This window comes from Pholcus phalangioides, unplaced genomic scaffold, assembly GCF_987345545.1.
Source record: "Pholcus phalangioides strain wild (caught in Gottingen) unplaced genomic scaffold, Ppha-v1.0 ptg000039l_1, whole genome shotgun sequence".
In the NCBI taxonomy this organism is placed as follows: Eukaryota; Metazoa; Arthropoda; class Arachnida; order Araneae; family Pholcidae; genus Pholcus; species Pholcus phalangioides.
In genome coordinates, this window is record NW_028301625.1 from 30,269,680 (window position 1) to 30,296,594 (window position 26,915).

The window sequence follows — 26,915 nt, forward strand, 5'->3', positions numbered from 1 at the left end:
CCATATGTTGAGCTTGCATAAACCAACCGACAACGCTTTTTTCCCTTCTTAACCTCTTTGCTCCAGAGGTACTTCATTTTTAACGGTTTTAAATGGTTTTTAATGATTGTTTTTGTCAAGTTAAGACCCGAGGTACATATATGTGTACCTACCCAACTCAAACAGTCCTAGTGAAGATATCGGCCCAAATTAATTAATTAATCAATTAGTTACTATTTTTTTTCTTTTTAAAAGACACTTTGACGTACAATGAACACAGATCAATCAAAAACAATTTTTTTTTAATAGTCAGGTTTTGGCTCAGGTGTGAAGTTTTGGAATGGGTTTACCTGATTACATAATTTTTTTTTTTAATTTTTTCGGATGAGATGCTTTGATCTGTTGCTTCTTCATTGCAACTCTTCTTATTGTGTTATCGCGAAGACAATGCGTTAACGCTATCAATAGCTACGAGGTCCAAGGACGATGAATGCTTGTGCACGAATTCGAAATCCGTCAACTTCCTTTTTGTAAATGTTTCTTGATTGTTTTGTCACATAAACGATAATTCCACTTATTTTACTTGTCAGTTTTAAATTATTCAATCACCTTTTTTTTTTAGCCCAAAGTTAACTTACTGTTTTATACGAAGTTGAGTATTATTTTTTCAAAAGGAATTAAATTATGGATAGTGCAAGTTTTCATTTTGTTCTAACTAAAGAAAGGAAAAATCACTGTAGTAAGTATTGTAATATACTTTCAATTTTTTTCATGCTAAATCTTTAAAATATGAGAATTTAGAAATGAAACTTCTAAAATAATTATCGTACAGATGCAGTTGAAAAACATTATCGAATTTTTTCATTCACACGTTATATAGTTCATAACACATACGATGATATAGTGTGTTTCGAAACTAATAATTTATACAAAAAATACATTTATATTGTACATAAATAGTGAATGTAGGCTGTCTTAAAAAACTGATAAAAGAACTATATGTTGTATTAATATTGTTATAAGGGAGCAAAATTTTATTTCGAATGTGAAACCAAGAAAATTTTTTGGAATCTTTTTCTGAAGGGGCTAAGTCCTTGGTTTGTTCCTTCATCATAAAAAGTGAAAAAGATGTATAATAAGGTTACTGAAGAAAAGCAATCTTAATAATTTATAATTTTTTTTTACATTTGATACTACGATAAACGATGAATTGATTGTTCTTAATGTCATAAAAACCAAAGCGTGCATAATTAATTTTTTTCGAAGTGAAAATTCACGAAATTATATTCCGATCAAATCTTAGAATAGAGAGGAATTTCATGCAAGGGCCTGTTCCTCATACGTTCGGGGCCCTGGACAAACGTGAATTTTTGGGGTCCCCTTTTAATAGCTTTCTTTGAGGCATTGTAATAATTATTCATAAATACTATTGAAACAAATTCCACGTTTGGTGATATTCTACGAAAAAAGGGAAAAAGACTAAAATGAAAAAGACGACTAATTTCGGGGGCCCCTAAAAATTTGTGGGCCCTGGGCACGTGCCCCGTTGCCCATGCGAGAAACAGGCACTGGTAAACATAATTATGCAGGTGCACATATGATTTAATTCTTTAACCATCGCGGACCAGATATCTTGTCCAAACGCAAATGGAAGCAATATGCATTCCACAGCGATCTGTTTTTTACCTTTCTTATCATCGTGAATCTTCATTTTAACCCTATGTGAAAAAACGGGAGTATTTTTTTCTCCCCGTTCTTTCTATACTCCCGTATTTAGTGATTTTGTTTTCACTAATAATATATCTTTCTACTATACAGGGTGGTAACTATCGACCGCCTAACAATTACACACGTGATTCTTTGTGAAAAACTATTATGGAGAAGTGTGTTTTTCAGTTTTTTTTTATTTGACCCATAATTAATTAGTTATAACGCTTTAAAAATTGATGACGTCACTTCTAAATCCTGCTAAATTCACCGAACGTACATCAAATGTACGTTCGGTGTACGTACTTGGTGTTTTTGAAACTATATAATATTAGTATAATCCTAATGAGATAAATCGAGAAAAAACAAACCAGTTTTTTCTATCCTATCTTTTGTGTGGCTTTTTTGTACGTGATCGTTAATACCCAAAAATGAAAATGTTTTTTTTTTGCTTAATATCAAAGTTATAATACACGTCTGTGATCATTCAGTTTGTCTCGTTTATAAATGAATGAAATATCGCTAACAATTTTAAGATCAGTTTCAACTTCGAATTTTTACATATTGCATCCATGTAGTGCCGTCTCAACGAATGGACTCTCCCGCACATAGCCCAGAGCCCAAGAGAAGAAGAGCCTTACAAAAAACGGATATAGTTGAAATTTTCGAGAAGAATACACGTAAATTTGCTTGGTAGGGCCTGAGAAAAATCAGAAAAGAAAGGAGACCCAGGGTACTCTTAAGATAGCCCTGCATCTCTGGCCCTCCACACGGATGGGGCTGATCGGGCTCTAGCCCTGGGGCTCGGGACAATTATCATCAGTTATTTTCATGCTATAAATTCACTATAGGAGGGCCGGGGTTGGGGGCCCTTGGTTGGAGGCAACCCAAGTCAGACTTGGGCCTGCCGAAGATCCCAGTCTAGGTATCCTGCCCTAGATGTGGGGGACATGATTGCGCCATGGCTTTTGATTATAATTCTGCAACCCAATTAACTAGATTAGCACAATAAGCTTGTTGAATGAAATCGATCACAATTACAATCTGTTACGACGAAGTCTAACAAATGCAGTTCAAAATTTTTACTACCTCTCATTTATGTTATGAGTGTACATGACACAATACTCGAAACCATATTTAGAAAAACAAGCAGTAAAGAGGTGGCTTCCATTTTGAAAATTGAGAGCTGGAGGGGACATGGTTTTTCGGGGAAAAATTAAGAAACGGAATATAAGAGCATCTCTGGGGGGGGGGGGGGCAAAATCAGTAATGCTTAATACGGTAAGAGCCTGAAGTTCGTATCTGCTAAAAGGTTCTCGGGGCAACCGCCCTCTTATAAATACGCCCCTGGATGAAATTTCACCTGAAAAAATGACCAAGCAGCGCGAATCATGCAGGCTGGAATAAATTTCGAAGTCGTCATAATCTCTCTTGTATAAAAAGATAAAGTAAATTTATTAACAATGTGGAGCGATGAAAACCAATTGCAGTCATATGAAAATTAAAAATCTTCGTTGCTACGTGCATAAATTCAGTATGAAATGCGATTGGATGAATAATCAATAGAAAAAATCCGAAACCACTAATAATTTTGATTGTGTTGAATCATAAAATAATTTGAATAAAACTTTCTGATTGAATCGTTGCTAGTATTTTACTGTTCCCCCGAGTCACCTTCGTCGTTACCATTTTTACATTTTCATTGAAGCTTTACACGCGTAACAGTTTCGATGAAATTTTATTAAAATAACTCTAGAAATATTGCCGTTTTAATTGATCAACGTGTAATCTGATCAAAATGACAGCATGAAAAACGATCACTCAGTAAATACTATGCACTGTATACACCTTCCCTTGAAAAATTCGACTTAACAGTGACAGTGAAGGAGAACAAAAATTACCACATTTTGGGAAAATTTTTTTTCTAATAGATGTCGTTTTTTTGGATAACGTTTCACAAATCTGGTGATAAATTTGCCAATATGGTGGGGCGAATGTAACACGCAATGCAACGCGTAATACAAGGTTAGCATCACTCTATACCAGTGTTTCCCGAAGTGGGCGATGGAATTGCTCAGAAGGGTGGGGGCGATTGAAGCTACGGGTATAACGTAAGATCCTATGGGTACGCTTGAGTTGGGGGCGACGAGCGAAAAAATTTTCTGAAGAAGGTTGGGGGGGGGGTGATGGAATAAAAAGTTTTGGAAACTGTTCTACACGAAGAGGAAAAAGCGCCAATCGTGAAGGAAAATAACTGATCTTGGCTTCTAACGGGATTGAATGTTTCAGTTCAATTTCAAAAAGCATACAACCCTCTGTTGAGGAAGAGGTTTACTTTCGTTGGTTGTTTGGCGCGTAATTGACCGTTACAAAAATGACACGCCACAAAAATTCAAAGCGTTATAGCTCATTAAATATTCGTCTGATCCCAAAACAAAAAAAAATTCTTTTCTGTATTAGTTTTTCACAAGGAATCACGTGTTTAATTATTGGGCGGTCGATAGTTACCACCCTGTATATATGTTACTGCCAAAATCCGATACAGCCCAGTTGATCCGGTCAATGTACAAAATTCGGGCTTCGTCGCTCCCTATATCTCGATCCCCATACATATCTTTATCGATCCATATGATTCGGCGTAATCGCCGCGTGGGCGTATTTTTTGTGATAATTATCGCCATTTATAATTAACCATATTTAACCATAATTATTATGGTTAGCTGTGGCAACCCTAACGATCAAAGGAATCTGAATATCGGTATCTTAGTGATACATATATAGGGATATACATATACGGATCGACGTATAAGGGCCGGCCAAAGCCCGGCAAAAAACCTGAATTTCGTACATTGGCCGGGTCAACTGTGTTGGCCACCAACTTCGGGCTTTGTGGCAGTAACATATATATAAATATATATATATATATGTTACTGCCACAATATATATATATATATGTATTTATGATATCCAATATATTGACCGCAGTTGTATGTTTACGGGGGCGGGGGGTTGAGCGGGCTATAGCCCAGAGTGGCAGCGAATTTGAGGAATGAGTTTCCAAGAAAATTAGTAGAATGGGAGAAGAGTGGCAAAATTTGTATTACCCTCAATAAATCCTCCTCTGCTCAAACAGCAAGGTCAGTGAGTGACCAAGAGAGTTTGCAAGCATGTAAGTGAGCAAAAGAGTGACTTAGAGCGTGAGCAAGCATGTGAATGACCAAACGTGTGACCTGCACGGCGAGGGACCAGGTCAGCAAGGAACCTAGAGCCTGTACGAGTGTGTGAATGACAAAAACAGTGCGCAAGTGTGTGACTGACCAAAACAGTGTGCAAGCATGTGAATGACCAAAACAGTGTGCAAGTGTGTGGCTGACCAAAACAGTGTGCAAGCATGTGAATGGCCAAATCAGTGTGCAAGCGTGTGACTGACCAAAACAGCGTGCAAGCATGTGAATGACCAAAACAGTGTGCAAGTGTGTGACTGACCAAAACAGTCAAGTAAAGACAAACCAAAACAAAAAAGTATATGAGTAATCAAAACAGCGTGGGAGTATATGAGTAATCAAAACAGCGTGGGAGTATATAAGTGATCAAAATAGCGTGGGAGTATATATGAGTAATCAAAACAGCGTGGGAGTATATATATGAGTAATCAAAACAGTGGGCAAGAATGTGAGCAACTAAAATAGTGTGAAAGCATGTGAGTGACTGAAAGAGTGACTTTAGAGATACAGGTGTACTTACAGGAGTTGTGGGGGGGGGAAGCCAAGTAGGCTATAACATAGGGTATTGAATTCGAGGAAAGAGTAGTCAAGAAAAATTAGACTAGAGTGGGAGAAGGGCGGCAAAACAATAAATGCACCCCTGATTGACCGCACCGGGAAATAAAACCGCACGTGCTACCAAAGAAGATAAAAACTGTCTAGAAAGCATAATGAAAACAATGCGTTGTTACTGATGAACCTTATGTAAGATAAATCGAATCGCTAATATCAACGTTTATCCACGTTCTTGCATATCAGAGAGATATTGAAAGAACTTTATAGAGAACAAAGGACGGGAGAAATTACGTACTTTTTAAATTCCTAAATGTAAGGGTATGATGCAGTGGTTCCTAATCTTTCACGCTCCCAGTTTCCCATGTAAATGCGTAAAAGAGGTACTTGCGTAAATCTCTTATAAAATATCATAAACGAACGTTCTACCGTTTTTTAATTGCTTGTCTTGTTTTTTTCTATGTTACTGATTATTTTTCGTGCACCCCTGAACAACCCATCTTATACCCCGGAGGTACGCATACCACAGGTTGGGAACTACTGGTATAATGCATATCTCTTATTAGTGTATTTCGAAATTATTTGTTCTATACTGATTAATTTAACAACAAAAATATTCTGATACATATAAGTTGGGAGTTTTGTATGAAGTGGACCCACCACTTATCTTGTTGGTTGTACAGATGACTTTGCATAACAATAGAACAATGTGGCAGAGATGTGCCAGCAAATAATCATGTTCAGTATCAGTGGTCAATCTGAAAACAGCAACGGCTTGGTCTCATACAGGGATGGAGGATCGGTTATGATATCCATACAATAGTTAAGGGCTATACGTTCATCCAAAAAGTGAGCAAAGTGTTTCTTGATTCTACGTTCGATGTAGGAGGTCACAGACTTGAACCGTAGCCGGTCAATTTGTCGCACTCAACTTGTCGCACTCAATTTGTCGCGCATCAATTTGTCGCAGTGCCAATTCGTCGCGGTACAAATTCGTCGCAGAGCCAATTCGACGCGGTACAAATTCGTCGCAGTGACAATTTGTCGTGTAACCAATTCGTCGGGACGTCAATTTATCGCAGAGTCAACTCGTCACGCGATCTGTATGTAGGTTTTTTGTCTCATACGTGAAAAAATAAACATGAAGAAAAGTTTTTTTCCCATCAAGAAATGCACACAGTTTACTAAATTTTTTTTTTGTCATTTCGAAAAAAATCATCGAAATTACATCGAAATTAAAATTACAATTGATATTAATGTTTTATTATTCAATTATTGTAAATGTTAAAAAAATCATTTTTTCTATGATAAAATTTTAAAATTCTGTAAAAAAATGTCGGTGTTTATGATATTCCCCAAATTACAGTACAGCGGAGGCTCTCTTTAAGTGTAAACTTGTATCTGTCCCATGTGGAATCGAGACTCCCACCAACATTAACCACTACAGTATCTCCACAAGAACCTGAAATAATTAATAATTTAATTTAATTAATATTTCATTTTCACCGGATAAGCCACACTTGTCGCTTTCTCTTGAGATTTCCATTACTCGTAGCGAGGGGAGTTGGGGCGCACACCGAGATGATAAATTGCGATCACATACATTTTCAAAATTGAATTTGCACCGGATAAGTTGCTCAAGTTAAAAACTCAAAAAATCCAACCAATAAAGTTCATAGGTTACATTCGAGCAAATGCAACCGATAATCTTATTGGTTGAATTTTTCAAGTTTTATAAAAGGACTTTTAGAACACTTTCATAGTGTAATGCTGGCCTTAGATATATTGTCGGTAAAAAATTCCTCAAAGATGTATTCTCTACATGGCAGATACATATTCAATAGTGAATTAGGGCCATTCAAGTATTACGTAAGCAGATTTTCAGCCATTTTTGACCCCCCCCCCACCTTGTCAGCAAAAATCAGCAAAACACTGACCCCCATCCCCTCCCCTGTCAGCAAAATTTCACCAGCAGCTTAGAATATTTCATATCTTCAAACAGGGGTGGTTGATGACGTAAGCGACCTTCAAACCCCCCCCCCCCCGCCATCGAAAGTCAACAAATCCGAAACTCCCACCCCGATCCTGACGTAATACTTGAATGACCCCTTAGGCAAATTGTGCTTTGGGATGGGCATTGATCCTAATTTATCATCTTGGTGTGGTCCCCCAATGCCCCTCGCTGCGAGAAATGGAGATCCCGCCAGAAAGCGGGAGTGCAGCTTATACGGTGAAAATTTAATTTTGAAAATTTATTTTATCGTAATTTATCATCTTGGTGTGTTCGCCCAACGCCCCTCGCTGCGAGAAATGGAGATCCCGCCAGAAAGCGGGAAGTGTGGCATGAATACCATGAAAACTGAATTTTGAAAATTTATTTGATCGGCGTACTGACTCTGTGACAAATTTGTACCGCGACGAAATGAGTCTGCGACAAATTTGCACCGCGACGAACTGACTCTGCGACAAATTTGTACCGCGACGAACTGACTCTGCGACAAATTTGTACCGCGACGAGTTTGTAGCACGACGAATTGACGCTGCGACAAATTGATTGCGACGAATTGACCTAGACCCATAATAGGTAATCAAGTATACTATCTAAAACACTTAATCTTCTACTTTTAAGGTTATATTTACTTTTTTTTATGTTTCGATTTCAGAATGTTTACCCATACGTTACGTTTTGACATTCCTGATATTTTGGGGTCTATTTGTCGTTTACGTATTAAGAGCAAACCTGAGCGTTGCAATGGTGGCTATGGTGAATGGTTCATCAGTTGCTCTTGTGGGAAAGCATGGACAGAATCAGCAAACTTGCTTACATCTAGATGACGAAAGTACGACAAACGGAAGCACGAAAACATACAACTTTGAGATAGTGAGTAGCTGAGTTTTTTATTCGTGTTCTTTAATTGTTTTTTATTTTTATTTTCGCACATACTATGCAACAGTAATTTGTAAAACTATCATTTTAAATTAATATATACATGAATAATTTACATCAATCTATACATATAAAATAACATGTCCTGACTGATTCATCGAGCCGAAACCGCTGAAGTTATAAATATGAAATTTGGTCCGTACTAGTTTTATTTTATAACTAGCTGTAATACCCGGCGCTGCCCGGGTTTTCTTCAATGAGGCTTTATGAACCACGTGATATCTCCCTCTTTCTTTGAGGGACATGCAAACCGTGTCTAAAGATAACCAATATGGCGACGTCCTGCGCGACTCATGAAATAAGCAAATCTAAATTTAAAGAAACATAGAAATGAATAGTCCCCTCCCCCTTTTTTTTTGATGGGTGCTAGGTATTTCGATTCCCCCCTTTGAACTTCAAATTATATATCTCTGCCTGTTTCAGCTTCCAAAAATGCTTAATTAAAGCTGTGGAATTTTTTCGATGCACTTTACGGGGCCCATAACTAATTTTAAAAACATCCTAAACTATATGAATTTATGCAAATAAATATCAAAAGACAATACGGAGACATTAATTTTCTTGCTTGAGAAGATATAAATAAAAAGTTGAAATCAATGTTATTGCATGGATATCAAACTCAAAAGTAGATCCGGATAATTACTTCATATTTAATTTTCTGGGCTTCGTATCTCCAAGCGAATTCAATATTTCAAAAATCGAGAATTTAATTTTTAAAATTATTGATGTGGCAGGAACCCCCCCCCCCCCACTAAATTTCCGTATTTATGCAGTTAAATCGGCAATTTTAATACTGATTTCTATGAGGATCACCCTTTTCCTGACCATCAAAGCGATGCTGATGATGATTATGACGTCTATTCAAAAAGCCTCATTACTGAGAGTATTGAAAATGTGGCAAACCATTATAAAGGCATAAACTATTATACGTAACTGGCAGCGTTAAAGAAGCGACAAACCATTGTAAAGGCATATACACGTCTGAAACGCATTGCTAGGGAACCACGGTAACCAAAGTAAACGTTCGGAAAGTGATTGTTGAGGCCCAAAAACCATTGTTGTCGGACAGTTTTTTGCCCATTTGGGGCATTTGCCCTGGTCTGATGAAAATTTAAAGTAGCCTATCGTTCAAGTCGGGTCCCATTTGGTATATATGCAAAATTTGGCGACGATCGATCTAAAATTGTAGATTTGTATAGAGAACATACACACACACACACACACACAGACAGACACACACACAGAAAATCAATTTTATATATATAGATAGATAGATGTAGAGACTCACTAAGAAAAAGAATTTTCCAAAATTCAACCCCTAAAAGGGTCATAAGAGGGTTCGAAGGTTAAAAAGGAGGTTCGACACGTAAAAGGGGCCCGTAAAAAAGAATTTTCAGATTTGAAAATCCACGCGAGCGAAGCCGCGGGTAACAGCTAATATACAATATTAGTTAAATTCATAGAACACAGGGCGAATTCTCACACATTTCGACTTTACAAAAAAGCTGAACATCTTTTTTTTTCTATCGGGTGAGTTGTTCTTTTCTCTGTGTCAATACATCTTTGATCCAAATGTTTTAAATTTTGTTTGTTCTCTTATGGTATTTGATTAGGATGGAGAATTCGAATGGGACAGTTACAAACAATCTGTAATTCTTGGGGCGTTTTATTACGGTTATTCAGCCACGCAGTTGCCTGGAGGTTGGATCGCTGAACGTTGGGGTGGCAAATGGCCGTTTGGAATAGGAATTTTTCTTACCTCTATTTTCACAGTGATTACACCTTTGGCAGCAAGAGAAAATTTTTTATTGGTGGTGTTTACTCGAGTGGCTAAGGGTCTTGGAGAGGTAAGTACCGTGCAACGAAATTACCATTATCACTCCATTAATTGCTTATAATCTGCTTATGATGTTAAGGCGACAAGTCAAATGAACGCAATAGATTCAGAAGAAAAAAACCGTTTGGCTCGTGAAAAAAAACGGTGAATTTATTTCCAAAAAGCTGAAAGGAAAACTCCCAAATTGGCATTTTTAAACCACATTAATGGATCAGTCATTAAATAGTTAGATCACTTTGCGTTCATCTCTAACGCCCAATCATCTTATAGTTAGATTACTTTACACTCAACCGAACTTTTCAACGTACAGTCACGTCAATAGGTTTACATTTTATGCAAGTAAAAATATTTCAGCTTGGTTTTGAGAATTTTATATATCAAGCAATCCACCTAGCCCATTTCTAAAGATTTGCTTAAAAATGCATTTAAAATATAACTGGAAAATGCATATAACTCAGAGAAATTATGCATTAAAATAAATTTAATACACTAATTTAGAGGTAAAACAACATTAAATAATTAATGTGCATGAAGTATAAAAATAGTCAAAAACAAAAATAAATAGGAAAATTGGTTTTTCACATTCTAGAAAAGATGGTCTTTCTGGAACTATTTATTGTTACATTTAATAAATTTTTGCCCTAGCGCAGTCATATTACTTCTACTTTGAATATTCATGTTCTTTTGAATGCTCCCCAAAAAGGGACTCACCTACCCAGCAATGTATGCGCTTTTCAGTCGATGGACACCGGTCAAGGAGAGAAGTCTTTTGATCGCGATAGCTTCTGTCGGTGCCAATCTGGGGACGATCTTGGGTATGCCAGCAACAGCTCTTCTTTGTGAACATGGATTTGATAATGGATGGCCATCCGCATTTTATATTTGTGGTAAATACTTGTTTGCTCAATGTTTATAAAAAACCGAAAGTATTTCATAAATAAAATTTGCGAAAATGAAGTTTTTACGAATAAGCTCTCTTCACAATAAATCATTTAAATGAAAATATTTCTCATCATGATCCTCAGGAACTCTAGGCTGTCTTTGGTTCATACCATGGGCAATAGTTGCAGCAAGCAAGCCAACGAGACACGATGCTATTACAGACACCGAATTATTGTATCTGAAACTCGCTCTGGGGCCACTCAAAAAAGTAATTGGTGCATCATAGCATCATAAACGAATATTATTCAAGTTTATTTGCAAAATCGAAGTTTGTTAATACTATATTTGTGTAACTTTAAGCGACCACCCACTCCTTGGAAAGAGATTTTGACATCGTCCCCTGTTTGGGCTGCGACTTTAGCTCGATTCGCTGGTTTTTGGGGACTGTATACACTTCTTGCAGAGTTGCCGAATTACTTAAGAAACGAAATGGGCTATAATATGGATCAAGTAAGCATCACTTTTTTTTTTCATGTTTGAGGATTAGGATCTAGTTTTCCAATACAACATTATAATGCCTAAGTATGTAAACGATGAAAATTTTCTTACAGAACGGTGCAGTTAACGCTGTTATTTTTGCTGCTCAAAGTATTGGTACAGTTGCAGGAGGATATCTATCAGATTTGTTACGTACAAAAACATCTCTGTCAATAAACATCATTAGAAAAATATTTGAAAGTATCGGTACGTTTGAGACTTTTTTTAAGGATGATGACATTTACGAACGATATTTAATTTTGACCGATCCCCTTGCAAAAATGGCATAGCGCAGAGTTTCTCAACCTTTCTGAACCCAAGGACCAGTAAAATGTCTGAAACAGTTCGATGGACCTCTAACTTGCAGTATGTAGGTCGAATCTTTAATCTGAACTATTCTGAAATATTACCAATATATATGGTATACAATTCAATTATTTTTATTTAATTAGAATCAAATTTCAAGTCTGCTTATTCCATCTTCGCGGCCCACAGGTTGAGAAACGCTGTTTTTAGTCATAAGAAAAAATATAGTTCTTTCATATTTTTTTCAACAGGGTGTTTTGGACCGGCAGTGTTTCTTATCTGCGTACCTTTTGCTGGTTGCAACCGAATAGCAGTTTCTATTCTGTTGGTCTTCGCACAAATGCTTTATGGTTTTAATGCAGGAGGAAGCGTACCAGCAATCGTGGATTTGGCACCAGATTTAGCAGGTGACTTGATTTTATGTTTGTTACGATATTATTAATTAAATTACTCTCTTTTAATAGGGAAAAATAGATACTGCAGGAGAAACAGGTGTATACTAGAAATGAAGTAGAATGATGTAGCAACTATAATGAATTAAAGGAATATTTATGATTCAAAAGAAATTCATATAAGAATCATTATGCAGTATTATAAAAATCATTATATTTCTTGAGAAAGTATAATGTTCTAATCCAAAATAAAATAGTTGATCTATCTAGTCTTTGTTATCTTCAACTTTCTTTAATTCAGTGGTTTGAAAACTGGGATATGAAGCTAGGTGTTGATGGAGATCATCTTCCCATATTTAATCGCAATCTATCACTGGTGGTTTTAATTAACCCTTTAAGCGGCAATGACGAGATATCCCGTCTCCATAAAAGCCTCTTATTATAGCATTGACAAGCCCAGATATTTTGTAGAAATGATTTATTTCTCAATGAAAAACTTTTCCCTTAGTTTGCACCTGCTGAAAACCGGAAGAAAACCTACTAAATTAACCCTTCAAGCCCGGAGGAGATTTAAATGAATCTCATCTCGTAGGTCGGAGGAGATTAAATCGGAATAGCTCCGGTTTTCACAGATGTTTAGTTAAAAAATCATAACTTTTTAACTAATCATTGAATTAATTTGAAATTTTTTGTGTTTATAAAATAACGTCTTGTCTATAATACAGGGTGTTTCAAAAAGAATTTTAAATGCGTATATTATGAAAAATATTGAACACATAAACACTTAAGATTAATTTTATATCACATGGTTAATCATAAAGTTTTTTTACAAACCAAATTAAAGGTGCTCAATATGTCCACCTTGGAATGCACGGCATATGTCTATACGGTAGTCAAATTCGTCCCAAACTTTTGCGAGCATGTTTGCTTCCACGGCTGCTGTTATGCGTATCTTCAGTTCGGCTAATGTTGCTAGAAAGGGAGGCACATAAACGTAGTCTTTTATAAACCACAACAAGAAGAAATCGCACACTGTGAGGTCCGGCTATCTTGTAGGCTAGCGATGTTTAACTGAATCGTCGGGTCCCGTACGGCCGATCCATCGTTTAGGAATGCGATTGTTCAAAAATTCTCCAACGTCCAAGCTCCAGTATTGGTGGTGGTGTCCCGCCCTGCTGGAAAATGAAGTCACCCGAATCGGTTTCTAACTGTGGGAAAAGCCAATCTTGAGAAGCACTGAAGTGGCCGCCGAAGGAAGAGTGTTAGCGCTACCTGTCGGCAACTGCGTGAAACTCGAGATTTCCCTCTTTCTACCTATACATTATTCGATCAAAACGGATTAAAAGCTGAATAGTTGATTTTTTTAAACCGGATGATTCTTTTTAAAACACCCTGTATATTATATAATATCACCTGTATGTTACCTTAATGGTTTTATATTTTCTTTTTGGTAAAATTTTTTTTCTCCTCTACTATGGCGCAAAAATAGGATTTATAACTTTGCCTCGTTGCTGGAACAAAGAACTACTAACTCAATTATACAGGGCTCAATGGCTCACAGGGCTCACATTGCTATATACAATAATAATTATATAGGGCATTTTAGCTAAACGGGCTAAAACATGCTCTTCACAATATTATCTTGGATCCTAACGTTTTAAGCAGCAAACGTTCATAACTCACAATAGAATATGATAAATGAAAACAATATAATGATTACGATTGCACAGAACGTCACTCGACGGATGTAAAGTCTGGGCCCGACGTACACAGTACGTCGCTCGACGTTAAGGGGTTAAAAAAGATATGGCATTTTGAAAAAGTGTTTAGTGATTTCCAATTGCCACTTGAAAGGTTAATTGATCTATTTTGATTATATAAAGTGGTCTTGTTTTGCACTTTAATACATTTTTACATTGATATCAATTCAGAAAAACTGCTTTAACTCTCTTTAAAGGCACTGTTTCTGGAGTAGTTCTTACCATCGCTAGTTTTGCCGGGTTCATGGCTCCTATGGTTGCCGGTAAACTGTTACAGCGGGGAGTAAGTATGCACGATATACCTCTCACTTCTCATTTTCGTTTATACAACCTCTGACAATAAAGTTCGGTGAATAGTCCTGTAACATTAACGTAGATGAAATGTTAACGAAAGTTACCTTACTGTCCTTCGAAATAGTCACCTCCCATTACTATGCACCACTGAGATCTCCTATACATGTCCTGGAAACTTTGCAAGAAGTCTTCTTTTGGGATGGAGTTCAAAAGCCTCGTCACGTTTCGTTGGATGTCAGGAATATCATCAAATCTCTTTCCTTTCAAAGCGAGTTTGAGTCGTGGGAATAGGAAGAAGTCTGGAGGATTTAGATCTAGCGAGTATGGTGGATGTTCAATTTGCACCACCCCCTTTTTTGCCAGGAACTGTTTGACGATATTGGCTGTGTGAGGGCGAGCATTGTCGTGAACAAGAAACCATGATTCTCGTTGTGCGTACTGAGGTCGTACTCTGCGTAGACGTTTCATGAAACGGGTCAAAATTTCAATGTACCTTGCAGCATTCATCGTCGTTCCCTCAGGTAGAAATTCCTTGTGGATAATGCTTTGACTATCAAAAAAGGTGATTAGCATTGTTTTGATGCGTGATTTTTCTGCTCTGACCTTTTTCCGACGAGGTGATGCAGGAGAACGCCATTCCGTGCTTTGCCGTTTCGTTTCAGGGTCGTACCTGAGACACCAGGACTCATCCTCAGTGATCTTTTGTTCGTTCATTTTCCTGTTCTCAGTTAAGAACCAACGCACTAAACAAGCACTTTGTAAAACAAGTCTTTCACGGAACACAAACAACGCTCAATTGAACAACGGTGGCGGCAGATGGTCAACACCTGCCGCTACGCATGTGCAGCGTTTTGCTTCGCCAGTGTTGCCAGATCGGCCGTTCTGACTTCATTCACCGAACTTTATTGTCAGAGGTTGTATATTTAAATTATAAACGTAAATGAAAATTATTGTGATATCTTAATCAACATGAATTCTCGCTTGCACTGCCGCGGAAAGTACACTGGTGTAAGAAATTAAGAGAATTTGCAGACTTGGTCGATTATCTCTAGAACTACTGTACCGATTTTAATGAAATTTGATATGTACATACATTGATACAATACAAAACAAATAACCATTCAATAATTGTAATACACACGCATGATCGTGCGTAACACTCGTTGGAGTCGGAAGGTATGAAACAGCGGTTGCAGAACAAACAAAAAAATGGGTTAATAGAGGGGTTAATAGGGGGTATGGTCCCCTCTTACAGAGCCTCTCAGCGTGATTTCATACTTGAAATAAGGCAGTTTATCATTTCCTGTGGCAATTGGTCCCACTCGTTCAGCAACGCTGGTTTCATTCCCTGGATGGTTCCCGGAGGGGGTTTGCGAGTTGCAATTGCCCTCCCCAGAGCGTCCCAGACATGCTCTATAGGGTTAAGGTCTGGAGATCTGGCTGGCCAATCCATCCGGCGAATATCCTCACTCTCTAGAAAATCGTCGAGCAGAAGAGCTCTATGTGGCCTCGCGTTATCATCCATTAAAGGGCCAACTGCACCCCTGAAAAGGCGAACATAGGGCTCCAAGACCTCATCTCTATACCTCACACCAGTCACAGTGCCTCTTTCAAAGACATGGAGAGGTGTGTGGCCATCCAACATGATGCATGCCCGGACCATTAAACCTCCTCCGCCATAATGGTCGATTTCGCGGACATTGGAGGGTAGGTAGCGGGTTCCTGGTTCTCTCCATATGAACGTACGGCGAGAATCGGTGCTTAGGCTGAACCGGGACTCAGTGAAGAGAACGGTCGCCCATTGATCCAATCTCTATGCTCGTTGCACCATGATAAACGGATTCTCCTGTCCGTAGAAGTGAGCGGGACGCAAACAGCAAGTCTTCTTGCAAACAACCCTCTCTCATGAAGTCTTTTGGAAACAGTCACCCTTGATACACGGGTTCCTGTGGCTGCATACAAGTCACGAGAGAGTTGAGAAGCTGTAGCACTCCTGTTACGCCTCGCTATAATCGACAAATTTCGATCTTCTCTGGCCGTCGTGGCTCTTGGACGACCTTGCCCAGGCTTTCTCTCAATGGATCCGGTATCCTGGAACTGTTTCCATAAGTTACACACGACGCTGGGCGTTAAATTGAACTCTCTACAAATCTGGACTTGAGATTGGCCTGCTTCTAGCCTCCCTACAATTCGCCACCTCATTCCATCATCTAAACGTTGGTGGTTACTCATTTTTACTGTTACAATTTGAAATTAACCGATTGCTGCAAAATAACACCAAGAAATTCGCCGAGGTGTGCTAGCGAACGAAATGCGTCTTAACTTACGCGCGCTTATAAAGCCTGTTTCTCTACTGGCTCCGCCTACACATACGTGTACGCTTACGTATTTGACGTAAAAGATTTGCATTTTTGTCTAGAAGCAGTGGTTTTACATTTAGTTCAGTTCTTTTCATGAAATTCGATTAAAATATGCAAATTCTCTCAATTTATTTCACCAGTGTAGTTCATTTCCAAATCTATTATAACAGTTATAATTAGGTTTAAGAGAACCATAAGTATTCTTTATGGGCATTGTATACTATTTTATCACGTGTATATATTGTTTATAATGTTTATTAATTGCATTTTTAATTGGGTTGCTGTATTTTTGAAATATACGACATCCATATTTTTATGGGCATCTTTTTCTCAGCCGCCTCGTTGGGCATTTTGCCTGTTGTGGCGTTGTATTTGTATTTGTATATTCTTGGTTATCTTATTTTATTATTATTTGTTTTCTCATTCCACGTGTTCTTATCAATAATTTGTAAATGAATTTTAGTTTTGGAATGCATTTTTAAACTGACTTATTTTTTATATTCTTTTAGTTGGGACTGCAGGATTGGAATACCGTGTTTTATATATCCGCTGGAATTTATGTCCTAGGAGGACTTGCTTTTATCTTGTTTGGTTCAGCAGATATACAACCGTGGGGGAAACCAGTAGATATTCCGGTAACACCAAAGAGGAATAGAAAACTTTTCGTTTCTTCTCCATCAGCGTCATTTTCTGGTCATACCCCCATTATAAACGAGGATGGACTTGCAGAGCCCAGGTTACGTTTCTTTACTGTAGCCGGGTTACCCGCGAGAGAATATTCATCTGAACCCGAACGCATCCCGGAAGAACTGACTCAATCACACGAATGTCTGCATCATAATCAAACATAATGCAAATAAAAAAAAGTATATGTATCTTTTTATCTTTTTCTTTCCGTCATCTTAAGTATAATATCATAAAGCTCGTGACTTATTATAAAACTTGGCGTCAATCAATCACCCAAAATTAAATAGGAAGTGTGGCACAAATGTCGGATAAAATATCTTTCATCACTTCTGTCACAGATGCTATTTTGCCTCGGGTTCAAATACATTTGAATATTATTCATAAAGCCTTAATTCAGTTGATATATATTTTGGCGATTCGAAGAGTACCTTATACACAAACTCAAAACTCGCATGCGATTCGTGTAATTCTATTTGTTGCGCTGGATTACAGTTGAATAAGTGAATGGCAAGAAAAATATAAACACACAAAAAAAACAGACCCAATTTTAAATATCATTTTATTTAAAACATTCGGTTCCATGGGGAGGTATAAACATGTAGGAAATGTTTCAAGAAATTCACAACATTAACAGTAAATTAATTGGTATATGAGACACTTTTTCAACACAATGAGTTACACACATATAGTCATAGAGAAGTTAGACTTTAGAAATGTTCATGCGCACTCAGACATTCTCAAATTAAATTTCAACGACATTAGCCAAAAAGTGAATGCCCTTGATTTTATTACAGTAAAAACGTTTATGGCACAATATTGCTATACCTAATATATCTGGAGCTTATGTATCCGCCAAACTCGAAAAATAAGCCAGTTTGTTTTATTCGATCAACTAAGCTTATGACTGAGAACTGAATAGCGGGAAAAAATGCTCATTTGTTTCAGTTCGAATTATTTTTCTCCACAAAATCCATTTGGCTTTATTTTCTTCGACTTCATTCAGAAAGAAATATCGCTATTTATATTTCTATAAATGGTTCTGAAATCATATGCTGATTGAAAATGATGCTGAAATGATGAAATTGACTGCCGTTCTTTTCCGTGAAATAAACAACATGGGGGAACTGCTGAAGTGAAAATGTTTCTGGTGTACCAAACTATGTGTTCGTACGATGTCACAAGAATTTGAGCCACAGACAACGGGAGTGTTTCGAGAGAAATTACTGAATGCACGAAATTCCCATAGTACAGTTTGTCATCTTTTGTTTTTCCCGTATCGTATATAAAGACATTCATTCGTACACACAACTCATTTTTTCAACGAAGGGATTGTTGGTGGGATTTTTTAAATCACTAACTGCCATAAAAACAGCCATAGTTCATCTGCGCAGCGAACTCAGATCAACCAGGAATATGGTGTATGCTGCAGGTTATTGAATGATCCGGTGTGCACAGAGAATTCTGTTTTTTAGAGCATTAGAATGCAGCTCTTAGAAGTCAATGAAGTAAAACTTTGGTTTTCATGGGACATTCTTATTTTCCCATTCTTTTACTGGCACCAAGACCGCTAAAGGACTTGCTTGAACGTTTTCAAATCCTATCGATTAGAGCACATAAGGTGATGAGAATAACAACAGTTCTTAAGCATGTAATTATGCTTGCAATACCGATCCCCATATCTTTCCAAGAATTCTTGACACGTAAGTCCTCCGGCTAATTTGTCCACAGCATCTTCACAAGCTAAAGGAAGGAAGAGAAAGTTAGTTTCAAATGCATAGGATCCTTGAAAAACACTACTTTGAAATAAAAATGCAATTTTGTAATAGTTTCACCTCATGTCTAAAAAATCATTATATATGTAGACGATTAACGAGGGGTCAGAAAAATTTTCGGTCTCGACCTGGTATGGGCACACTATCAACAAGATTTTGTTTCTTTTGATTGTGTCAAGCATTTCAAGTATACCTATCCATGTGGTAAAGCTATCAAAATAAGTTTACATCATCTCTCTCTCTGTATGTTTTTAAAATTCATAAAATTTATTATACCGGGTGATTACAAAACTTATAAAAAGAGCTTTAACACTGAATCGAATTCATTCAGAATTCATAAATGTTCACCGAAACTTTTGCCTCCGTTCTTAACTATCAAACTCAATTATCGGGCTTCTAAGTTTAAACGTGGCTGTACTAAGTAGATCCACGTGACGGACGCTCAAAACTCCAGAAACCATTAATAAAAACATGGTATGGCATTGGACGACGAAAAGATTTACATGGAGTTCAATACTATAATCATTTTAAAAGAACTTGATATTTGCATGAAGAACTTGAATTGCACATGAAAAGTCTTTGAGGCAGATGGGTGCTGCGTTTGCTCAAATCAAATCAGCAAATCAAAATGCATTCAGATGAAAACCTCTAACAATGCTTGGAGCGTCGAAAAATCAAATTTTGTGCACTGATTTATTACTGTGAATGAGACTTTGTTTCATTAATTAGATTCAAATAATCACCGTTTATTGTTCGAGTAAAAATATTAGTAAATAAGATTAAAGATGAGATTTTGATACCTGAATCTGGTTCCAACACTGTTGCTTCGGTTGTAGTGACTCTTTGCCTTGCAGGAGGTAAGGCGTTATTTCTGTTGATTGTTGAAGGATAGTGCCGTCTTCTTGATGTTCGACCGATAGAGTTTGAATTGGTGGGACCACTAGTGGTTGGTTTTGATTTCTCTTTGTCTTCTCTGTTCGCTATAGAGCGAGTGACGTGGGTGTAATCAGGAATGATGTTCTCGTGATCAACGATGCATTTGCCGTTTTTGCATACCTGAAATATATTTCTTGAATCAGTTTATGGAAATTGGTGGCACATTTGGAGCGTATAAATGCTGTACATAATGAAGCGTTTATGTCTAACGCGATTATCTAAGTTGAGATTCAAAACTGATGATGATATGCTTCAAACATTACTATCGTAACTCATACATACTTGTCCATCACCGCAGGTTGATCCTTCTGCAGCTGGTCTAAATGACACGCAATAGCCGGAATCTGTATCGTAGCAGAAAAGCTGGGCGCATACTCTGCTGTCTTTCTGAAAACAGTGAAGTACTTTTTACGAAACTCTCTCAAGAAATAGAGATTCGCTCGTACACAGGCACTCACTTATATTACTAATAGTACTCAAGCAAGGCCGAGATCGCACTATGGAAGTTTGTTAAAAAATCTTTTACAAAACTTTAAAAAAAAACAACCGAATAATCCTAGTGGTTACATTCACTCGAATGTAACTGATACGCTTATTGGTTGCATTTTTCAAGCTTTATAAAAGAACTTTCTAAAACTTTTACAGTATAATGCCAGCCTAACAGGAATAAGTGAAATTAAAAATGATAGGATTTTGTGTATATGCGAAAAATCATGCGCTTGAATAAATTTGTTATCTTTTCATATTCTCATCCAAATAATGTATTGGGAAGTATAACGTTAACGGCTGAAAGTGGTGAGATGGTGGTCGGTTTATGTATACTTACAAAACAGGCTTGAGTTCCTCTGTCTCTTTCACATTGTTCATCAAGCGTTAACATTGTACCTGGCAACTCCCTGGCCAATAGCTTATTATCATCAGGGTAGTTGTATAAACAAACGGCAGTTTCTCCACTACATAAAAACAAATAGGAAGGGATATTTAAATAGGATACGTACTTACAGAAAATATTTTTCACATAGTAAATGAGTATATCTCCCGATGCATGACGATGAGTGTGAAAAATTTAAATGTGTGTGCACTGTCAGCTTAGAGAGATGCTGTAACACACAGAGCTGTCGGCATAATTAGGACTTGCCAGTCTCGGACCGCTCAGATTTCTAGGAGCGAGTGATAGAAAACCATCAAAGAATGCTAAAACTCACCTGCATTAGTTTCTTCAAACGGAATATGCGTTTTAAAAATTAGTGAGGAAGATTGGTACATACCTTAGAAAGTGTTTGAATTGCTCAACACTACACGAAGACCATCGAAAACCTCTATCTGTGTGTCTGAGATCACTCATGATGAAACCATCTTCCCAAGGGCATCTATTTGCTCCAGGACCTCCAAGATAACTCGGTGGAGGAGACCCATCATGAACACATCCGAGTCTGAAGAAAAACGATAGCGGTTGTAGAATAAAATAAATTTGTCTTAGAGCAAAAAATATTCAACGACAATATAATATACCGTGTTGATCCCGTAGACCAGTGGTTCTGAAAGTGTGCATCGTGGCTTCTAGAGACGTCACCAACTTGTGTCAGAAGCGTGCAACCAGCTGTTGATGTCGATGTGTGCCCGTTCAGTGCGTTGAAGTAGTTCTTTATTAGGCCGGGATTACACTATGAAAGTTTGATAAAAGACCTTTTAAAAAACTTGAAAAATGAAACTAATAAGCGTATCGGTTACATTCGAGCTAATGTAACCATTAGGCTTATTGTTTGTTTTTTTTTCAAGTTTTGTAAAAGATCTTTTATCAATTTGTTATAGTGTAATCCCGGCCTTAGGGTATTCCGGAGCAGATAAACATTGAGTGAGGCAAGGGAGCCACGGGTGGTAAAAGTTTGAGAACCAATGCTGTAGACTGTAGAGCAATGCATCCTCAAATTAATACTTAAGAACACCATGATGCTCACTGAGTAGTAGTGTTTGGTGCGTTTTTGGAGTGGTCCGGTTCTATTTTGGTGCGTTTTTGGAGTGGTCCGGTTCTATTTTGGTGCGTTTCTCACTGAAGTACCCTAAAGTGTTCTATTTCAGATCTGCTTTCGTTTTCTTGAAGTATGTAATTAGCCACATATTTTCGACGTTAATAGAAATACAACAAATAAAAATATTGTATATTTTTTGTAACGATAACCTGAAACTACACTCGCATCAATAGGCTGAAACTTTCATTGTTGGAGTTGGAAAAAATACCTAACACTCTTGACTAATGAAATGAAAAGAAAGAAGAAAACCACAGTATTAGTACTTACAGATGTCCTACTTCATGAGCGGCCACAATGATTCCACTGAAGCCTCCACTGTCCTCTATGATAGCCACACTGTTCACTTTCTCTAACCTTTTGTTTACCACACATGCTCCTCCAACGTAGGCGAAACCTGATTGCCATGAAAAATACGGTTGAAAACACGGCATAGACACAAGTATTGTTCACGTACACACATACATAAATTTCTCTATGATTAAATAAAAAAATTCAATAACTGAAAAAGAATTTAAAATTTTTGTGAAGTGTTAAAAGTGCATTGCGTGAATGCGATCACGATCTTAAATTGAAATTTTCATTACCATTGGATAGTTTATCTTTTTTTTTTATAGGTTTAAAAAATTACAAGAAAAAAAAAACGAAGGGGTAGCTCGGAAATTTATATTATTGAATTCGATCCCATGGAGCAGGCATCTTCAAACCGTTGTTCGCGAGTACCACGGTGCCCCTGGAGTGCCCAAAGTGCTTGACGCTCTTGTGTGATTTCATGCTCGCGAGCACTTGATCAACGTTCAAGATGTACACTTTGTACAAATTTCATTAAAGGATTGAAATCATCCATATTTCATGCATTCGTATGTCAAATTTGCCATAAGGGATGTATATAAGGGATGGGTATAGGCAGTGCTCACGACTGGAAAAAGGTTGGAGGCCTCTGCCATAGAGCAACACATAATCATCCACTTAAGATCGTGGACGTTGGAAGCACCCAACAGTATTCAATTCTTGGTCTGATCTCGTACTCGCAAGGTACTGATTGATGCCATGGTTCAATATATCGTGGAACCTCTCGATAACGGACACCATGGGACCGAAATTTTCATCCGCTAACTAGGATTTTCAGTTAATATACAGCGACATACACAGAGGCCCTTTTCCACAGACTTCAAAAGTGTCCGCTAACGGGTATTGTCTGTTATGGAGGTCTCACTCTCACTGTTCCATTAAAGTTGCGTTCAAGGATAATCATTATTCTTATTTCTGTTTGAGCATACGTAAGAATTTTCATATGGGTGCTGTTCTTCTGATAATGTGCATAAACTGTGCTCGCGACTCAAGAAAGGTTGGTGAAAAAAGTAGTTTTACAAAATTACACAAATACAAAAAAATATTTTTGTATTTATGTAACATTTGATTGTGATCGAGTAAACGGTAATGAGATATTTGAGCGTTGTATAAAAACAAGACATTTTTGAGCGATTTTTTTTTATACAATTATCATTACGTTACATCAAATGTTATATACAATTATGATTATGTTATCTACACTAATAAGATGGAGTGCATTTTAGCCCACAGCATAATTCAAATAACTTCATAAAATACAAGTTTGCCAACTGTAGAACATTCCGTTTCCTCCATGCAGTACACAAGAAAGGGTTATTATAAAATTAACGGGGAATCTTTTCTTTCCTAGTTGGGGTTGCTACAACATCATTCAGCAGTATCACTGTTATTGTGACAAGTTTTCCTAAATACACTTTCATCGCCCTGTATCGAATTCGCCCACCTACAGGGCGAATAAATACATGTTATGTATATATAAGTAATTTTTTATAAGAAATACTGTACCAGCTGTTCCTCGGCTGCACCTTCCACCACTGTATTGTTTCCGGCACATGTCTAGTTTTGTCATAACAACTGCTATATCGTACGGAGGAAGTCGATCTTCTATATACAGATATTTGCCCATGTCTGTTAGAGCTGCGGCTGCGTCTATAGCATCCCTGTTTGGACTTGGTAATCGATTTTTTTCAAGATATGGAGTAGCATCTTTGCTCTGAAAAAATAAATAAATAAACGCATGCTATAATCAATTAACATTCAGAATTTATCGAACGATAAATGATGAGTCATAATATGGACCTCTTCTAATTTTGAAATTATTTATATTTTTATATGTAATAAATAAAACAAAAACAATTACATGTATTTCAACCGTAAAACGCACAAAATATTTGATGCATCCCGTAAAACTGAATCTTACTTTTGCTACAATTATTCCAGCTAAGCTGATTCGAATCTTTGGGTTCGTCAAAGTTTTATACCGGAGGTCTACCTGTATAGAGCCGGAAGAATGATTATAATATATTAAAATCATGCTGAAAACTATAATAATAATATCATCAAAATAATTTTTTTCTCCTTTTAATTAGCGAAACAGTCATACCCCGTTCCAGAAACTAACGAAATATCGTTTGATCTGTCGACTACTCAGTCCATGCAAAAGGAAACTTTGATAGTCCACTAGAAGAAGGATTTCTGGCCAAACTGATCCTGGCATGACATTTCTCTTGTTTCGGCGATTATTATAAGAAGTAGACCAACGATATCGCCCCGCTGAAGATTGATGGAGGTCATCTCCTAACTCTAGAGACACTGAAATGGGGGGAAAAGTTCTGAATAAAGTATGAGGCATATTAGAGCATCAAAACATATAAGAAAAAATACACAGACGTTCAAAACTAAGAAAAGTACTTTTTATTCCTTCGAATTTTTCAAAACTATCGGACAGAATTTTTAATCATATATTGGAACATAACGAATCCACTCCCCCATGAGAATGAAACCTTTTCCCGTTAACGTCGAGTGTCCGTGAATGTGTTGTGAAATGTATTAAAGTCTAATTCCACGGGATTCAAAAAGTGTCCATTAACGCGGAGTATCCACTCTAGGAGGTTCCACTGTATTTGGTATATATATATATAGCACATATTACTCCTTAAACCTTACCATGTTATGTAAAATCTCAAGTCAGCGCTATAAATATACATATATACATATTCTTATTCACATTATATTCACATTGTTTGATAACATATTATTAATGAACGCGAATAATAAAACTTAGTCAACGACCAACACATTTTCGTGCTGCGTAATTCCCAAGTCCCAGAATGTTCTTCAACTGAAGGTGTGTAGCTTTGGGGTGATTTGTGTGAATCAAAGTGTCACAGTTAATAACAGTATTTGACTTGGCTCTTCATCAGATATCTCAACTTTTTAAGGGTAGAGTCTCGAGACTTGCCTTCATTTTTTATATGAACTGTTTTTGATGGGACTGCTTTTGATTTTTGTGAGCACCGTAGTCCTCTTTTTTGACGTTGCGTACTTTTTGGACACCGTTTCTCATTTTCTTAAATTATATTTTGTACATTGTTCCACCATACCAATGTCAAGTACACGAGTTGAAAGGCCTTCTCACTATGGTGACCACATGATCCACATGTTAAAGGATATTCGAGTAATTTTTCTGTCCCAACCCAACTTTTAAAAACGTGTCCAGATTTTTCATTTCGTAGCTCATTTAAATTGGTAATATTTACCGAAGTCATGGGCAAAGATAATATGCGTAACTTATTACAGGGTGTTTCAAAAAGAATCACCAGATTTTAAATGCGTATATTATGAAAAATATTGAACACATAAACACTTAAGATTAATTTTATATCACATGGTTAATCATAAAGTTTTTTTACAAACCAAATTAAAGGTGCTCAATATGTCCACCTTGGAATGCACGGCATATGTCTATACGGTAGTCAAATTCGTCCCAAACTTTTGCGAGCATGTTTGCTTCCACGGCTGCTGTTATGCGTATCTTCAGTTCGGCTAATGTTGCTAGAAAGGGAGGCACATAAACGTAGTCTTTTATAAACCACAACAAGAAGAAATCGCACACTGTGAGGTCCGGCTATCTTGGAGGCTAGCGATGTTTAACTGAATCGTCGGGTCCCGTACGGCCGATCCATCGTTTAGGAATGCGATTGTTCAAAAATTCTCCAACGTCCAAGCTCCAGTATTGGTGGTGGTGTCCCGCCCTGCTGGAAAATGAAGTCACCCGAATCGGTTTCTAACTGTGGGAAAAGCTAGTCTTGAGAAGCACTGAAGTGGCCGCCGAAGGAAGAGTGTTAGCGCTACCTGTCGGCAACTGCGTGAAACTCGAGATTTCTCTCTTTCTACCTATACATTATTCGATCAAAACGGATTAAAAGCTGAATAGTTGATTTTTTTAAACCGGATGATTCTTTTTAAAACACCCTGTATATTATGATGATAACTGTGACAAAAATTCGTGTATGTTCATCGCATATTTTTGTCGTGCATAACAAATACGTACATTTTAACATTTTACACCCCGAATTTAGGTTGTTTTTCATTTTTCTACCCTTCTGATCCCCTTCTTTAGAGATATCATCAGTGCAGTCTTAACGCATGTGGGCTCACCCAGGCACGGCCAGAGGGCCTCAAGAGAAGAGGGGCCTCAGAAAAAAGAGAAGTAGCTGAATTTTTCGAGAATTTTCCAGGTAGGGATCGGAAAAATCACTCGGCCCGGAGCAAATGATGCTCTTAAGACGGGCCTGGATATCATCCGAGAAAATTCACGAGGAAAAAAATTTTTTGCATGTTTTTTGAATTAATCTTTGTCCA

General features: G+C 37.3%; 2 protein-coding genes across 4 annotated transcripts in view; one reads left to right on the plus strand and one right to left on the minus strand.

The window, feature by feature from the left end:
• The first annotated feature begins 503 nt into the window (after positions 1-503).
• LOC149065821 (sialin-like) lies at positions 504-17,713 on the plus strand. Its single transcript, XM_089253465.1, has 10 exons — positions 504-718; positions 8,126-8,343; positions 10,023-10,256; positions 10,950-11,133; positions 11,272-11,396; positions 11,489-11,638; positions 11,740-11,872; positions 12,223-12,378; positions 14,321-14,406; positions 17,287-17,713. The coding sequence occupies exons 1-10, from the start codon at positions 664-666 to the stop codon at positions 17,626-17,628; spliced, it is 1,683 nt and encodes a 560-aa protein (XP_089109591.1). The 5' UTR covers positions 504-663; the 3' UTR covers positions 17,629-17,713.
• A 293-nt stretch (positions 17,714-18,006) lies between these two features.
• LOC149065822 (A disintegrin and metalloproteinase with thrombospondin motifs like) overlaps positions 18,007-26,915 on the minus strand; it is a 48,270-nt gene continuing 39,361 nt past the window's right edge. For 2 of the 3 annotated variants that reach the window (XM_089253466.1, XM_089253467.1), the window contains exons 7-15: positions 24,655-24,863; positions 24,472-24,543; positions 24,057-24,264; positions 22,470-22,596; positions 21,441-21,605; positions 20,999-21,125; positions 20,455-20,559; positions 20,037-20,292; positions 18,007-19,204 (exon numbers count right to left, since the gene is read on the minus strand). In XM_089253466.1, the coding sequence (XP_089109592.1) occupies positions 19,062-19,204; positions 20,037-20,292; positions 20,455-20,559; positions 20,999-21,125; positions 21,441-21,605; positions 22,470-22,596; positions 24,057-24,264; positions 24,472-24,543; positions 24,655-24,863 (1,412 nt within the window). In that variant the 3' untranslated portion in view covers positions 18,007-19,061. Of the gene's footprint in view, positions 19,205-20,036; positions 20,293-20,454; positions 20,560-20,998; positions 21,126-21,440; positions 21,606-22,469; positions 22,597-24,056; positions 24,265-24,471; positions 24,544-24,654; positions 24,864-26,915 lie in introns of those variants that run through there. The other variant, XM_089253468.1, reaches the window with a different exon arrangement.

Bases quoted from the DNA above. Each gene is read 5' to 3' on its own strand.
- LOC149065821 (XM_089253465.1), top strand. From the start codon at position 664: ATGGATAGTGCAAGTTTTCATTTTGTTCTAACTAAAGAAAGGAAAAAT. The intron at 8,344-10,022 runs GTGAGTAGCTGA...GTATTTGATTAG, and splicing joins AAACATACAACTTTGAGATA to GATGGAGAATTCGAATGGGA. The intron at 10,257-10,949 runs GTAAGTACCGTG...CTCCCCAAAAAG, and splicing joins TGGCTAAGGGTCTTGGAGAG to GGACTCACCTACCCAGCAAT.